We start from the raw sequence: 15,000 nt of genomic DNA, 5'->3' as shown, positions 1-15,000 counted from the left end.
TTTCTTTGGTTTTGGTTTTACGGCACTCGATTGAAACTCGCTCTATATAAACGTAAGGCAGAAGTGATCCTCGCACTCATCTGGATAATTTGATCTGTATGTTCTGCAATTCGTCCACAGAAATGCCAGAGCCACAGACAACTTCACTCGTGAAACGCCATGTTTACAACAAAGCATTTTAGGCGTCCCACTCTGCATCAAACCATCTCTCACCTCTGGCTTGATAAGACCAGACACGCACGGTTCTTACGTTACGTTTATGCCTGTGGAATCAACTGAAATGTCAATTCCTTGTAACTGAACCAGCATCTGTTTTTCGGTATGCCAGAACATGTACGCATGCGCCGAGGGGATTTTTCAACAAGAGAGCAAAACGCGGTACCTCCAGACGTGGCGCTGGAGCGTCGTACCAAACGAGTCATCCCGGGATTTTGGCCCATGCGGTCGCTTTTGGAAGCAGTTGGCTCTTCGCGGCTTTCTGCTACCGATCTCGCCTCCCGGTACGGCATTGAGGGAGAGATATATGTCGGCCCCTAAACCATATGGGCACTCAGTCGACCAGGTTAAGCTTCTTAGATCATTCTTAAACTTATCTCGGGTGCCCAGCCACCGACTTCTCTGTCTAAAGCATACCGTAATGAAAAGTCTGTCTTTATCATGATTACCTTAAGTTTAAAATAAATTGTTGTCAACGTCGTTGCCTCGCCAACTTGTATCAACTATCAAACAGGACTTTGTAGCGCTAAAATTCCAAGGAAATCTATTTGTCCCCAGTTGTCGGTTCAAAGTTCCGGTGGATAAGTCGATATCCAACATTTTCTCTCGGTGGGTCTAAAACACAGCTCAAATTCCCCAGGTCACTCGTTGCAAGTCATTGTTTTACCTTCTAGAAAGTAACCCTAACCCTCTGAGTCAATAGGCCAGTTTCGTATTCTAACAATTGGACTGGATCTAGCATGAAATGGAGGCTAATGCGGGCAAATTAATTGGCATTCGAAAAGATTTGCCCGCATTGACCTTCATTTCATGCTAGATCCAGTCCAGCCGTGAGAATTCGAAAATAGTCTATTTGGCTAACCCTATGCCTAAAAACCAACCATAGGCCTAGGGTTAGCCAAATTGAAGGTTTTGGGTTACTTTCAAAAAGGTAAACCAATAGCCTACAACGACTATGACCTGTGGAATGTGACCTGTGCTTTAGACCCGCCAACTTTTTTGTTTAATTGTACAAAGATTTCTATATTTGCCCACGTAACCGTGAATATGCACACTCTAAGCACATCTTAGTAAAGTCGCCACCGAAATCTTGGCCAAAATTTAAAAGGAGGGACCATCTTAAAGTCTGTCGAATAGTAACTGCCACGCATGCTCAATACAGGGAGTTTAGACCCATGGCAGATGTCTCTTTTCCCGAACTCGTCAGCCCAGCGAACGCAAAAAAAAAAAAGAGACTTCTGCTAGCAGGAATAAGAACATTCCAACACAAAATCTGTAGCATGGATTTTTAAAAATATATATTTCTCAACAAAATTACGACGTTTGAAGGCCCTCCTTTGGTACACTTTTCAAAATATCAGTTCCATTTTTTGTCCAAATTGAAATTCCATTCTACAGTTTATGAAAACCGATGCGAAGGTTCCTATCCGGTGAAAACCCCGCTTTTTCCTTTCGTTTCCTGAGAGCTTTGACCTGTTTTCCACCGAAACGAACGGCGCAGAGGGCTGGGACTAGTTACGCATGCGCCTTCTGATTGAAATGACGCCAAATTTCCATTTAAAAAAGTTACTTCAAAGACCCATCCATGCAATCTTTTTGTATGTAGGTCTCTTGACTAAAAAGCTTTCTTAGCAACCGTTAGACTTGCCACAAGTCGACCTCACGATAACCCCAGAAGTGATTTTTCGTACGCGAAGTGAATGAGCGAGCGACGAAGTCGCGTGAGGTCGACTTGTCTCGCTTGCAAAGTTTTCATTTGCGTCTCGCGCCAAAACAATAGGGAACTTAAGCAACGACAACGGCGACGGCAACGAGAACGTCACAAATTTGCATATTTAGTAGGCAAAAACAATAGCTTTGCACGCCCTGCACGTGCGTTTTTCATTTTTGTCCATTTCTTTGCCGTCGTCAGCAAAACTACAACGTGAAATAGCCAAATTTGAGGTTTTATGGACAACGTCATTACTTGAGGATAAATTTTCATTTTCTGCCCTTAATTGAGCGCCGTTCCTACGCCGTTCCTACGAGCGTTCCTACTAAGAGGAGGCAGTGTGGTCCAGTGGTTAGGGCGCTTGCCTTGAGATCCGGAGATCCCGGGTTCAAGACCCGCTCTGACCACTCGTCGAATTTGATCCTGGTAGTCCCTGGTTCAACTTCCCAGCTGCACTTGTAAATAGCCAACTGGTTTGCCTCCGGCCAGTTGGGATTCTTAACAGTTGTTGTTGTTGTGTTCTGTTGTTTCGTTGATTGTTTCATTGGCCCTGAAAAGCCCCTATGGGGAGCGGTCAATTAAGTATGTATTGTATTGTATTGTATAGCGTCATTTTTGAGGAACTACCACACCCCCGTCATATTAAAAAAGTTGAAATAGTAACGAAACGATTACAATAACGCGAATTTATATTTTGAGATGACGTTCTCGTTGCCGTGGCCGTCGTCGTTGCTTAAGTTCCCTAATGACGTCATTCGCAAGCCCTGAACTTGATGGCGCCATCCGACGGAAACAGTCCAACATGTTTGTTTCTACGAAATCGAAAGAGGAAATTTGTTAACTTTGTGCTAAAGGTATCCGAAACAAAGATGAAATAAAACGAAAGCTTTTTTTCAATCTCGAGTCGCCGCTTGGAAAAGAGATCTCCAGTGGTATTTTCTGGACCAACACTTGTGCCGTGATTTGTGCTGATAGAAACGAAAGACTAATATATTCGAAAGATTAGAATGTATGGGAAAGCTTTGAATCGTCTAGAAAGTCATTTTATTTCACTGATGTAAGTTATCAGGTACGATTCAGTTTTATGATAAGTACTAGTCCGGTATTAAAATATACATCTTTAGCGATGCAATGACTCTCGTCGATGAATACACATGCATTTTAAAATTTTTTGTTCCATTCGACAAAAAATGTGTTGATAGTCGTTGATAATCGCCTCGGGACTTCCAGACACCCGTTTATACTTAAGATTTTACATGTGTAAATGTGTTGTCTCCTAAATAGCGACCGGCTAGAGACCAAATCTTTCGTGAGTGAAATCAGTGGAAGAATTACGAAGACGATAGCATTGCCACCTGCTCCAAGTGAACGACCAAAAGCGTACGGGACTAGTTCAAAGGTCAGACTTTTCCCAGCTCCGGTTGGAGAAGACACAAACAGATCTATGCAAGACAGATATTCTTCAATTATTTTCCTCTGATGGTCGCGTAATTTGGAATATCCGGTAGCCTTAGTAGCATGTTTGAAAATCACGCTTCACTGCGTGTGGCAAATTTTGATTGACAACTCTATCCCCTGGGGTCCACGAGGACTACTCTGATTGGCCTAGCTCAGCGACCCGTTTTTGGGTCGCTAAATTGGCGCCAATCAAGTATGAAAAGTCCTTCGTTCCGCGCGTATCTAGACGAAGGACTTTTCGAAAGTCTAAGCAACCGTAGTCTCTCTGTACTTAAGGGCCACCCCACTTAGCTACTAGGAGTATATTTTACGCTTTGTGTAGTGATTGATCCACTCATAAAATTACTCAACCTTCGACACTAGGTGCTGATCATTAGCCCAAGTACGGACAGACTGAGCCCACACGGTGAAGGAGAAAAACTCTGACTACGTAGTGTGGGAAGTGAACCTTCGGCCTGGATTTAAACCACCGTTGCACAAAGGATGATACCGTGCTATATCTGTTGTTATTCAGTGCCACGAGACCAAAGTACCTTTTCACTACCCACTGTACTTCGTCTTTAGGAGCAGTGTGGCTGTGAGAAGGTTCGCAAGCAAATACCAATGTAAATTTACCATTGAATGAAGAAGGGTTAGTTTCTAAAGAAACTGTGGTGCTGCGTCGGTGGGGAAGTAGTTTACAAAAATTTGGTTTTATCAACGGAGTCGATAATGTAAATTGGCCACCGTACAGAGATTCTAAAAGCTGACGTTTCGAGCGTTAGCCCTCGTCAGAGCGAATCGAGGGATTATGGGTTACGTGTAGTTTTTATAGTAGAGTAGGAGCTACGCTATTGGTGGTAACATGGCAACGTGAAAAATAGGAATATATTAGTTAAATGAAAAGCGTTCGTTAATACCGTGAGGATTAAGGGTGCCAATTTGAAAGATGAATTTTTGTTCCAGATTCTTGCGGCTTTCCGTCGTACCTAGATGTAGGGAAAGGCCGCAGATAGCCATGTGTTTTTTGGAGTGGTTAGGGCGATTAAAATGACTTGTGACGGCTTAGATGCATCCTTGTCATTCTTCTCAACATCGCGAAGGTGTCCGCGGAATCGGTCACCTAGTCGTCTACCTAAATGATCCCGAGACTGGTAGAATCTTTTCGCAACCTCCACTTATTTCATTCAAACGAGACAAAAACGTAGGCAACTTTTTAGTTAGAAGCGCGCTCAAAACTAACGAGCAACCCGGCAATTTAAAATGCGCGCGCTCACGATGCAAAACTTGTCTTTTCATTGTTAACACTAGCAAGATATCGGGACCTAAGCGATCTGTTAAGATCACCGATCGTTTCACATGTACCTCCGCAAATGTCCTTTATTGCATAACCTGTACGTTATGCAATAAATTATACATTGGTGAGACAGGTAGACGACTAGGTGACGGATTCCGCGAACACCTTCGCGAGGTTGAGAAGGATGACAAAGATGCATCTAAGCCACTCGCTCGTCATTTTAATCTCCCTTACCACTCCAAAAAACACATGGCTATCTGCGGCCTTTCCCTACATCTAGGTACGACGGAAAGCCCCAAGAATCAGGAACAAAAATTCATCTTTCATATCGGCACCCTTAATCCTCACGGTATTAACGAACGCTTTTCATTTAACTAATATATTCCTATTTTTCACGTTGCCATGTTACCACCAATAGCGTAGCTCCTACTCTACTATAAAAACTACACGTAACCCATAATCCCTCGATTCGCTCTGACGAAGGGCTAACGCTCGAAACGTCAGCTTTTAGAATCTCTGTACGGTGGCCAATTTACATTATCAACTCCGTTGATAAAACCAAATTTTTGTAAATTTACCATTGCCAACCTTATACTTCGAATGGCAGTTTCACTAACAACAGTCATTTTCTAGGTTCCGCAAGTCGGTTCCGCGGTTCCGCGTTCTACAGTTTCATGGTGTGTATTACCATAACAAACAAACTGCGGTTATAAACATAACGCTTAATGAAAATGTTGGCAGTGAGAAACTCTCCTCTACTAGCCATTTATATTTTTTCAAGCAGATTTAACTAGGTCTGTTTATTTTCATTGTCATTACTTTCCTTATTTGGTATTAGTCTTCATGTTTAAATTCAATTGTACTTTAGGTAACCGTTACTTCTGAAGATGTATGTTGGAGCATACGAAACGTTAAGTTCATAAAAAGTTTCACAACATGCGTTATCTCGTTATGTTTATAACTGCAGTTTGTTTGTTGTTTTTACTCAAGTTGAAATGGCCAAAGAATAAGAGTGTATTGCCATTCTCCGTGACATCCGAGTGACCTGCATGGTCAAAGGAAAGACGTCACTTTCTCCTCGACCCAAAATTAGTTGGTGTGGTGAGGACTTGAGCACACGATCTCCTGTCTACGTAGCAATTTGGTACGTGGCTCAGTGATATACACGATGGCTAATTTGCTCTGAATCACGGTGTATATCAGTTAAATTCAAGGTGGAGGATATGGGTTGTACGGACTGAGAGAACGGTTAGTGCGCACGCGCGTAAGTACCCGACAACATTCGCAACAACAAAAGAAATGTTGCATGGTTTTTGAAGCAAAGTTTAAACTCATTCAACATGTTAGCTGTTCACCATTTTCGAACGGATGTTGAAGCAAATATTGAAGTCGTTTGCTCCAAAAAGAGAATTTTCATACTTCGATGTCCAGTATAGAAGCCTGTCGATTCACGTACATGCAAGGATACTTTATCGTACACGAAGACATCGTTGACGTCACCTGTCGTCATCAACGAACCAACCAAAGCCTCATTGGCTGTCGCAACAATGGCTCTTTTGTCTCTGTGGTTGGCACACTTGAATAACAAAAGCAATGTTTGTAAGCATATGCCCTCCCTATTCACTGTTAATAAACAATTCGTTTGGTATTTAATTTTGCCAACCACAGAATTTGCCTTTATTGTTGATAATCAGGTTGTGACGCATGAGGTTGACATTTTGAAGTATGAGTTGCTAAACACAGGTCATTTTGTTAAACCGCCACGCCTGCTAACGTAACCCTTCCTGTCCTGTAAACGTGATTAAGCGAATTCGGGAGAATCGTCGTAAAAGGATTACGCGGGTCACGTCCCATGTCGACTACACAGGAAGTGCGTTCAGACATACATGCACCTTCATATCAGAAATCTTTTGAAAACAATCAAAGATATATCATTTCTTTATTTGCTTTGCGTATACAAAAAAGTCCTGCTTCTGAAAGAGTAATAAGCCGGCCTTAGGTCGCTCGGACTTGCCAACGAATACGCATCCTTGGAGATCCACGAGCAGTCGTTCGGGACGGTACCAGAAAATTACCGGTAAAAATTGGGAGTGCACTCTTCAAAGCCAGTCCCGGATCCGTTTGCCTGTGATTTTCTCGTTCTGTCCCGTGACTGACTATGCATGCCCCTGGGCCTACGAGAATGTTTCATATTGTTACTTTAAGCTAAATGAAAGGGAGGCAGCTGAAGTCATATTACTTTTATTTTTTTCTCATTGCGTGAGCTAGCGGGTGGAATTCTGCGAATCCTGCAATCTGTTTGGCTCTGGGACCTGAGCGGAATCCTAGCCCTGGTTGCGTGAGCTTGTGTGATAAGCCGGCATTAGGCCAAAAACAGATTTTTTGAAGCCTTTTAAATGTGTTTAAAAGTAAACGGTGTTGCTTTACAAATTAATACTAGTCTTATCAGTGAACAGAATCATGCAACTGATCATTGCGGCATTGCCCGATATTTCTCTCTTGATAATAAGCGTCGCAGGCCAACTTTCAGCAATGGTTTCCAGCCAGCACATCTCTTAGGAAAAAAAATAATAAACAGGTTATTCACCGGCCTTGGTCGGTCCTTATAAGGAAAAACTGTGCCCTCGGTCTCAAGACCACGACAGTTTTTCCTTATGCGGACCTCCCGGCCGGTGAATAACATATGTGTACTGAATACAATATACTCTATCGACTAAAATTTCAGTTGAATTAATTAACAATCTATCCCTCAAAATGTATGTGTCTTAAATAAATTAATGATAAATAAATATGACATAAATATAAATGTAATAATATTGCAATAAATCATGCATTCTGATAAGCCTGTAATAAATAATAACAAGCCTGTAGTAAAAGCAGTTTTTTTATCACTCTTGCCAGTTAACAGACGTGAGCATTTATGACAATTTCTTTCGGACAGATTTCAATCTTTCTTGTCTTTTGCTTGAAAGAGAGATATTTGTAGTTTTCCGGTAACATGTTTGACACAGCTAGCGCTGGACTCCTGTAATTCATCGAATTTCGACCTCATTGGTATATTGTAAGGTAGTAATTTGCCTGTATTCATCTTTGTGACAAACGAGTTAAGTCACGATGGGCCAAAATTGCAATAGGATAGATATTTTGTGACAACGACCAGTGGGTTTGGGGCATCGGTCCAGGTCGCCACATTTGGCGATCCTCGTTTTAGTTTCTTGAAAAGTCCTTGAACTACCCGCTTCCCCGTTGACCCGCCAAAAAGGGTAGCCACGCCCCTAAAATCCCTATCAATATCTTTCCAATTCCAGCATGAGCTTCCTGAACGGACAAGCAAGTTCATGTTTCGAGAGCCTTGAGCTCTGGTTCGAGAGGAAGGTTACATCAGAGGAAGTGAGATCTTCATGCTCTTTATTTTTGATACTGTTAGACATTGGGACTACAATTATAGCTAGCAGTCCTTTCTCAGAAATGATCGAGCCGCCCTCGATTTTGATCCCTGTTGTACAGCTTCCGATTTTCCTTTCTTTATTGCAGGGACACACGACTGTCCATGGCCCTCCACGCCCCTGACACTTCAGAAATAATTAAAGACTCCTTTCTGAACCCCAAGTCTCTTTCGGGATGCATGCCTCCCCTGGAAAGCACAACGGCGCATTTATGCGTACGTCGCGAGCTTCACTTTCTAGTTCTGCCTTGCAAGAGAGCGAGAAGCAGTGTCCACTCTCGTGAGTTTTAATGTCATGTCATTTTCAGTTGTAACCTGTTTGCAAATTCCCGGCTTCTCAGCCAACTCTATAATTATTTCTTGTGGCCAGTTTAAGCAGGTCGACAGGTCGTAGAAAGATAATATATTTACAACAATTTGGGATTGTTCCAGTAGTTTTTATAAGCAAGGGGTTGGACATACAAGTGTAGGACATTTTTTTTCCGGGAATTTTATTACATGGGGTTCTTCCTGTTTGTAAGAATTCAAAACTTTCGAGTTGAAAAATAAATACCGCCATTTGACGTAAAATCCCCCACGTGAAATGCACGCTCCCGATTCGGCAACACGCATTTCGTGACATTGAAAACAAACGGATTTATCTCTTTATCATCCCAAAAAGCCACATATTTCTAATTTACATATCTTTTCAGCATTGAAAGAATGAAATGATGATGACTTTCAAAGCATTTTTAGCGAATTTCGGTTTTTGGTGCATTTGGAGAGAAGACCTTTGCCCTGAAAACAAATATGCCCGTGTGTAAATTTCCGTCGACCGGATGATGTTCGCGCCAGATGTCAATCACGTGACCGGCATATATAAAATATCGAACTACCTCGTGTCGGTTGTAAATTTGTGAAGGTTGAAGGTAACAGAGCAACTGTTGACGTCTTGCCTCGTTATTTTCCACGACGTTTCTCGTAGTTTATCCCTTCTTACAGAATATCGCTGATTTTGGGAGACTTCTGCAAACATGACAGCAACGGAAAGTAATCCACTTCTTGAAAAGTACATGACTCTCGACCAAGGCGAGCGAGTTCAAGTAATGTATGTGTGGATCGATGGCACGGGCGAATCAATGCGTTGTAAAACCAAGACTGTAGAATCTGAGCCCTTAGCTCCTGAAGATCTACCCGTGTGGAACTTCGACGGATCTAGTACTTATCAAGCGGAGGGTTTCAACAGCGATGTCTATTTACACCCCCGAGCTTTGTTCAGGGATCCATTTCGACGTGGAAAGAACAAAATTGTCCTCTGCGAAACTTACAACTTCGATCACAAACCCGGAGTAGCGAACTACAGGCTATCTTGTTCACAGGTTATGGAGACAGAAGTAGTCAAGGTTAGTAAAATGTAATGTTAATCGTTGCTTCGCCGGTGGGTGAATGAATGAAAGCATGGAAATTTAGTGCACATAAATAATATCTACGGCTGACCGAATCGTTGTGTTTCCAAATTCGCAAGAAATGTTTTTTGGCGCCAGTTACTAGTCATGTGCAAGCTCGCTCGTCCCTTTCCGTCGAGGTTTTTAATCGAAGTGAATATAAGATAAGCTTAAATGCTTGCGTATAAACGGGCCGTCCATGTCACACTTTGTAGTTTTCCTCTGCACTGTGAACTGTCAAAAAAAGCTTTTAACCAGATTACTGGAATTACCGGTATCCAACATTTATAACTTCACATCATTGTGTAAATTTCGTTTTGGACCTTGACCTCGGCGAAATACATGTATGTGGATAATTGCAATCTCTTTAATTTCTGTTTTCCTTGCACTTGCGTTTTGTACGTTTGATGAAATCAGATGTCACAAGTTTTAACAGATTTAAACGAATATAACAGAGTTCCAAGAAAACATAGCAGGAACAAGTGAAGCGAAAGCGCGCGTAGACCTCCGTAATTAGCATATGTGTTAATTCGTTTTCGTCTGCGCTTGGATTTTCAGCCGAAAGGTCGAAATCAAATGACATTTCTCAGCCATGAATGAAACCAGCGGACATTTCTTTACTCTTCAGTGACAATTTTGGGTCATGTTTTGATTTTGCCTATTTTTACTGATCTCGGTGCCAGCGTCGGTTTGGTTCTTGCGGTCCAGCCACGTGTTCAAAAATTAATGCAAGAGAATTTTGAGTCGGAAATCTTCCGTGGTTTCACGGGAGAGTGAGTTGCTTGACCTTGTCACGGGATATCCACGAGTTGTTTTACCTAATTTTAAAGAAAAGGCGTTTGTCATTTGTGTTCTTAAGCTTGTCACTAGCTATTACTGTATCAGCATCTTACGGACCTGCCTTGCATGTCTAAGATAACATTTCATAATTTGCATCAGGGTATGTAGATTGCAAAAGCTAATAATTGATTTGCTTCAGGCATTGTTCTCTGTAGTTATTTTGAGTTATAATTAAAAAAAGTTGTTTTACCTAATTTTAAAGAAAAGGCATTTTGTCATTTGTGTTCTTAAGCTTGTCACTACCTATTACTGTATCATCATCTTACGGACCTGTCTGGCCTTGCATGTCTAAGATAACATTTCATAATTAAATTTGCATCAGGGAATAGATTGAGTTACAATGCATCTCAGACAAAAGAACAATACTAAACGGAAGTATTACCATCATTTTCTTCCAATATAAATAAGATCCTTTAATCTACAAAAATGTGCAAAGATGAATAAAATATCCCTACAGTCCCATGGGATACTTAAATGGAAATTCCATGGATACGCAAAACTCTCCAATACAATGTCCATCTACCCAAACAGGCCAAAATAATAATTCGTTTTAGGCAGAACTACAGTAACTGATATATTGATTGCAAGAATGGAAATAAAGAGTAATTTAAATCTTAATAAGGGCAAGAAAAATTTGTCCTGATAAAAGTGGTATTCATTGTGTAGTTCCAGGAAATAGCCATACCTTCCCCATGGAAGGAATTAGATTTTCCCTTGGGTGGGGTTACATTGCCTAATTTTCCAGAGACGAGAGAGGTTACACTCAGTGGTGTTTGAAGTGATATCTTAAGAATTATTAACTGCTCTGTAATTAAAACGGTGAGTTCCCAGCCTGAAGAACTTTAAACTCCCTTATGTAATAGTCTATAAAACCTAATGGAGTTGGGGTTTGAATTAAGGTACAGCAACTGTTATCTTGAAACAGAAATAATGTTAATGTTTTGTTATTACTTTGATTGTTGCATTTTTGAAAGGAAAGCAAAATTAATATTAATTACTCTAGTGAAACAACATAGCATTTTGCGGGTGGTAAAAAATTTTCCTGCCAAATTGCAAGAGTGCAGCAAACTATTCCCTTATCTATTGTGCTTAGGTGCGTACAGTAAAAGCTACTTGATTTTAAGCTGAATTCAAAGACATGGCTACTGGGAATCGGTATTCCAGAGGTTTGGCTTGTCTTTCACTTGCTGTATTGGAAATATATCAATACCTAATCAGAAATTCCTAATTGGAATGACAATTGAATTGTTTTGTCTTGCACCATTTTATTCTAGTGTATGAAAGTCTACCTAGAGGGGGAAGAGCTGATTTCTTTTTTTAACCACTGTAGATTATCTGTTAGCATATACAATACAAAACCTCAATGGAAAACTCATTGTTGCTATTTGTTGTCCAATGTGGCAATGTTCTTTGAATTCTTTTTTTTTTTTTTTTACAGAAAGCTAAGCCTTGGTTTGGAATTGAACAAGAGTACACACTCCTTGACAAAGATGGCCATCCTCTTGGTTGGCCAAAGGGTGGGTTCCCTGGGCCACAGGGTCCCTATTACTGTGCTGTGGGTACTGGTAATGTGTTTGGACGTGATATCGTGGAAGCTCACTACCGTGCTTGCCTGTATGCTGGAGTAAAGATTGCAGGAACAAATGCTGAAGTTATGCCTGCGCAGGTAGGGGATTACAGTTATTATGTATTACAGTGTACATTTTTGCTAGTCTTGTTATCAATGAGTTGAAATAAATATTTAAGAAGTGAGAAAAACAAAAGACATTGGTGTCCTGGGTTTGTTTTGCAAAACCTCTTAATTTTCTTTGAAGGGATATTTAAGTGCCATTCTCTATTAAAATAGATTTATTTTTACTTGGATTGATATAATTCCTTTTTCTGAGAGTTTTTGGACTTTATAGAAGATTCACTTGTATTATTATCATTATTATTTTTAAAATTAATTAATTAAAAACTGCACAGTTGACTTAAATATTGTTATTGTCTTTTCCAGTGGGAATACCAAGTTGGTCCATGTGAAGGCATCAGCATGGGTGACCAGCTGTGGATGTCAAGATATCTCTTGCACAGGGTGACTGAAGATTTTGGATTCAAGGTCTCTTTTGACCCCAAACCTATGCCTGGAGATTGGAATGGAGCTGGCGCTCATACAAACTATAGGTAAGTACATGTAATCACAAACCCACGGTATCCTGTAGGAGAATGCTTGTTTTATGAGTCAATGAGACTCACAGTCAATATAGCAATAATTAATTGATTAAGCCTAAGCCCTCGTTTCAGTGATTAGGCCTCAGCACTCTCTGAAATGTTATGGGTTAGGGTAACTGCACTAACTCATTGGCTCATTGACTCGTAAATACTTAATACTCATCCTGCAGACCTCTTTAGTAATGGAAGGTAGATTACCAGTAAATATTAGTTAATTTTGTTTTATGCCATCAAAGTCTTTCCAGCCTTTCTATGACACACAATTCAAATTAATTGTTTGTTCCAAAAGTAAGCATATTGTGATATCATGGATACGCAAGGATCTGCCATTAATGAAAATGGTCTGTTTGGACCTGTGCGAGTCATTGTTTGGCAGCAGACCAAACACTTGTTACTATCCTTGTGCCCTACTCTGTACAAGCACTAGGAAGCTTAAGCAAGCTCGATTTTGAGACGTAGACAGCAACCGGAAGAGAAAATTTTGCGTTCCAGGACAGTCGTGTCTCCCAGATTTTTTTACTGATCATCTCTAATGAAGAAAGATACTTGGCAATGTAAATGTGATTGCGTGAAGACAAGATAAAAAGGAAAACAGTTCACTTCCGGTTGCCATCTGCATCTCAAAAACGCGTGTCCTTAAGCTCCCTACTATGTGGACATAAAAACTCTGTAACTTTTCTCTCAACAGTACTTTGCCTATGCGTGAAGAAGGTGGCATACAGCACATCTACAGTGCCATTGAGAAACTCTCAACCCGTCACTCATTTCACATCAGCATGTATGATCCAAAGGGGGGAGAAGACAACAAGCGTCGTTTGACAGGACATCATGAAACGGCTAGCATCCACAAGTTCTCACATGGTGTGGCTAACCGTGGAGCCAGTGTTCGTATACCTCGCCAGTGTGCGGAAGATGGCAAGGGGTATTTAGAAGATAGGAGACCCGCTTCCAACTGCGATCCTTACAGGGTTACAGAGGCTGTTGTAAGAACAACTATTCTAAATGAGACAGACTAAGTTATTTCTTTACAGGCAGAAGCCAGTCTTTGCAAAGAATCCTTTAAGGTTATTTGACATTAATTTAGTGGGTTTTCCCTGCCTCTCGTGCATTAAATTAAGTTAATGTTTCTCTGTAGTTAAGAGCAGTTTAACACAGTTAACACCCTGCATTAGAAATATCTCTGGAACTGAAATTGCGTCTCCGTTTGCAGTAATCTTAAGTAATGTTCACACATTAAATGGGCCAAAGGTGAGACAGTGTTTGGAAATTGCACTGTAATATTGCAATCATACATGGAATCTTTTGAAACTACAAACAATCATAATATTATTGCTAAACTTTCAATAGAATAGGAATCAAATGTATTTAGGACAAAAAGTGGCGTTAATAATAAAGTGGTTTCACCAAATAAATCAAGAAGGTTTAAGCAATTATGATTGCTTTTCATTGTGGCAAACATACTATAACACCATAAATGGCAAGAAGTTCACGGAGTTTCGAGTCTGTGCCTTAATTGTTATTTTAAAAATTTCTGAAGAGGCCATTTCTTTTGGTTCTTCCTACGTTTGCCTTGAAAAGTCCTTAAGGGAACAGTAACAAAAGAGTTATTAACTTTCATATTTCATTTACCACATTGGCACCTGATGCAACCTTTTTTTCTGCTCCCTTGGAGTGCTCCATGGGAAGGAAGTAGAGAGACCCTGGCAACGAGTTTGCACTTTGCACTTGACTTTCCAAATATCCTCATGAACGGTGTTAAAGAGAGGATTGAGAAAGTCAGATAAATCACCAACAGGCCACCATGGCCACCTGTAATTAAATGACTTTATTTGAGCGTCATCTACAACGAATTAAATGTTTCAGCCCAGATTTTATTTTAAAACAACCCTCTGAAGAGAAAGGGAATATTGTCCTTTCAATCACAGGAGATCTCAGACTTATGAAAGTCAAATTGATAATTTTGTTTTGATTGCGAAGAAAAGGTCCATGATCACTAAGCAACTAACACAGAGTCGGCAAGAATGCCTTTTTAACTCCCTGAAAAAGTCAGGGCGTGCCTGACTAAAATTAATATTGGTAAAACAATATATTTTTCTTCACAGCAGCACAGCCAGCCTTGTGTCATTATTTTGTTTTTAGTATACTTGGCTCTAGCTAAGCCGTACCACGTGACACGAATGGACGTATCACCAAGCACCAAGCACCAAGCACGATCCATTAAGCGTCCACCCTGTTGTTTTGGCAAAAAGTTGAGCATATTTAAAATGAGGGTAAAACCGGAATAAATGTCGCATGCGCATCTTATTGAGCGAACGTGTAATCAGTTGCAAAACTTAGACCAATTCTGGTTTTCCCGCGCTTGTCGCTGGCTTCCTCTATTTGCTTAAATTATTTCGACTTGTGATTGGCTGAGAGTGCA

The 15,000-nt window shown here is 40.7% G+C and overlaps 1 protein-coding gene and 1 long non-coding RNA gene across 2 annotated transcripts; both read left to right on the top strand.

Moving 5' to 3' along the window:
* The first annotated feature begins 3,933 nt into the window (after nt 1-3,933).
* LOC138024936 (uncharacterized) lies at nt 3,934-7,974 on the top strand. Its single transcript, XR_011127101.1, has 3 exons — nt 3,934-3,970; nt 5,295-5,338; nt 5,652-7,974. It is a non-coding gene; the product is annotated as an uncharacterized lncRNA (long non-coding RNA).
* A 993-nt stretch (nt 7,975-8,967) lies between these two features.
* Nucleotides 8,968-13,993, top strand: LOC138024935 (glutamine synthetase-like). The gene is made up of 4 exons (XM_068872134.1): nt 8,968-9,488; nt 11,809-12,036; nt 12,367-12,533; nt 13,270-13,993. Exons 1-4 carry the CDS (start codon nt 9,120-9,122, stop codon nt 13,595-13,597), a joined length of 1,092 nt encoding a protein of 363 aa, XP_068728235.1. The 5' UTR covers nt 8,968-9,119; the 3' UTR covers nt 13,598-13,993.
* Nucleotides 13,994-15,000: the final 1,007 nt, after the last annotated feature.

Source organism: Montipora capricornis, chromosome 11, assembly GCF_036669925.1.
Source record: "Montipora capricornis isolate CH-2021 chromosome 11, ASM3666992v2, whole genome shotgun sequence".
NCBI classification, from domain to species: domain Eukaryota; kingdom Metazoa; phylum Cnidaria; class Anthozoa; order Scleractinia; family Acroporidae; genus Montipora; species Montipora capricornis.
The sequence above is the reverse complement of the archived record's forward strand: the minus strand, read 5'-3'. Positions and strand labels throughout refer to the sequence as shown.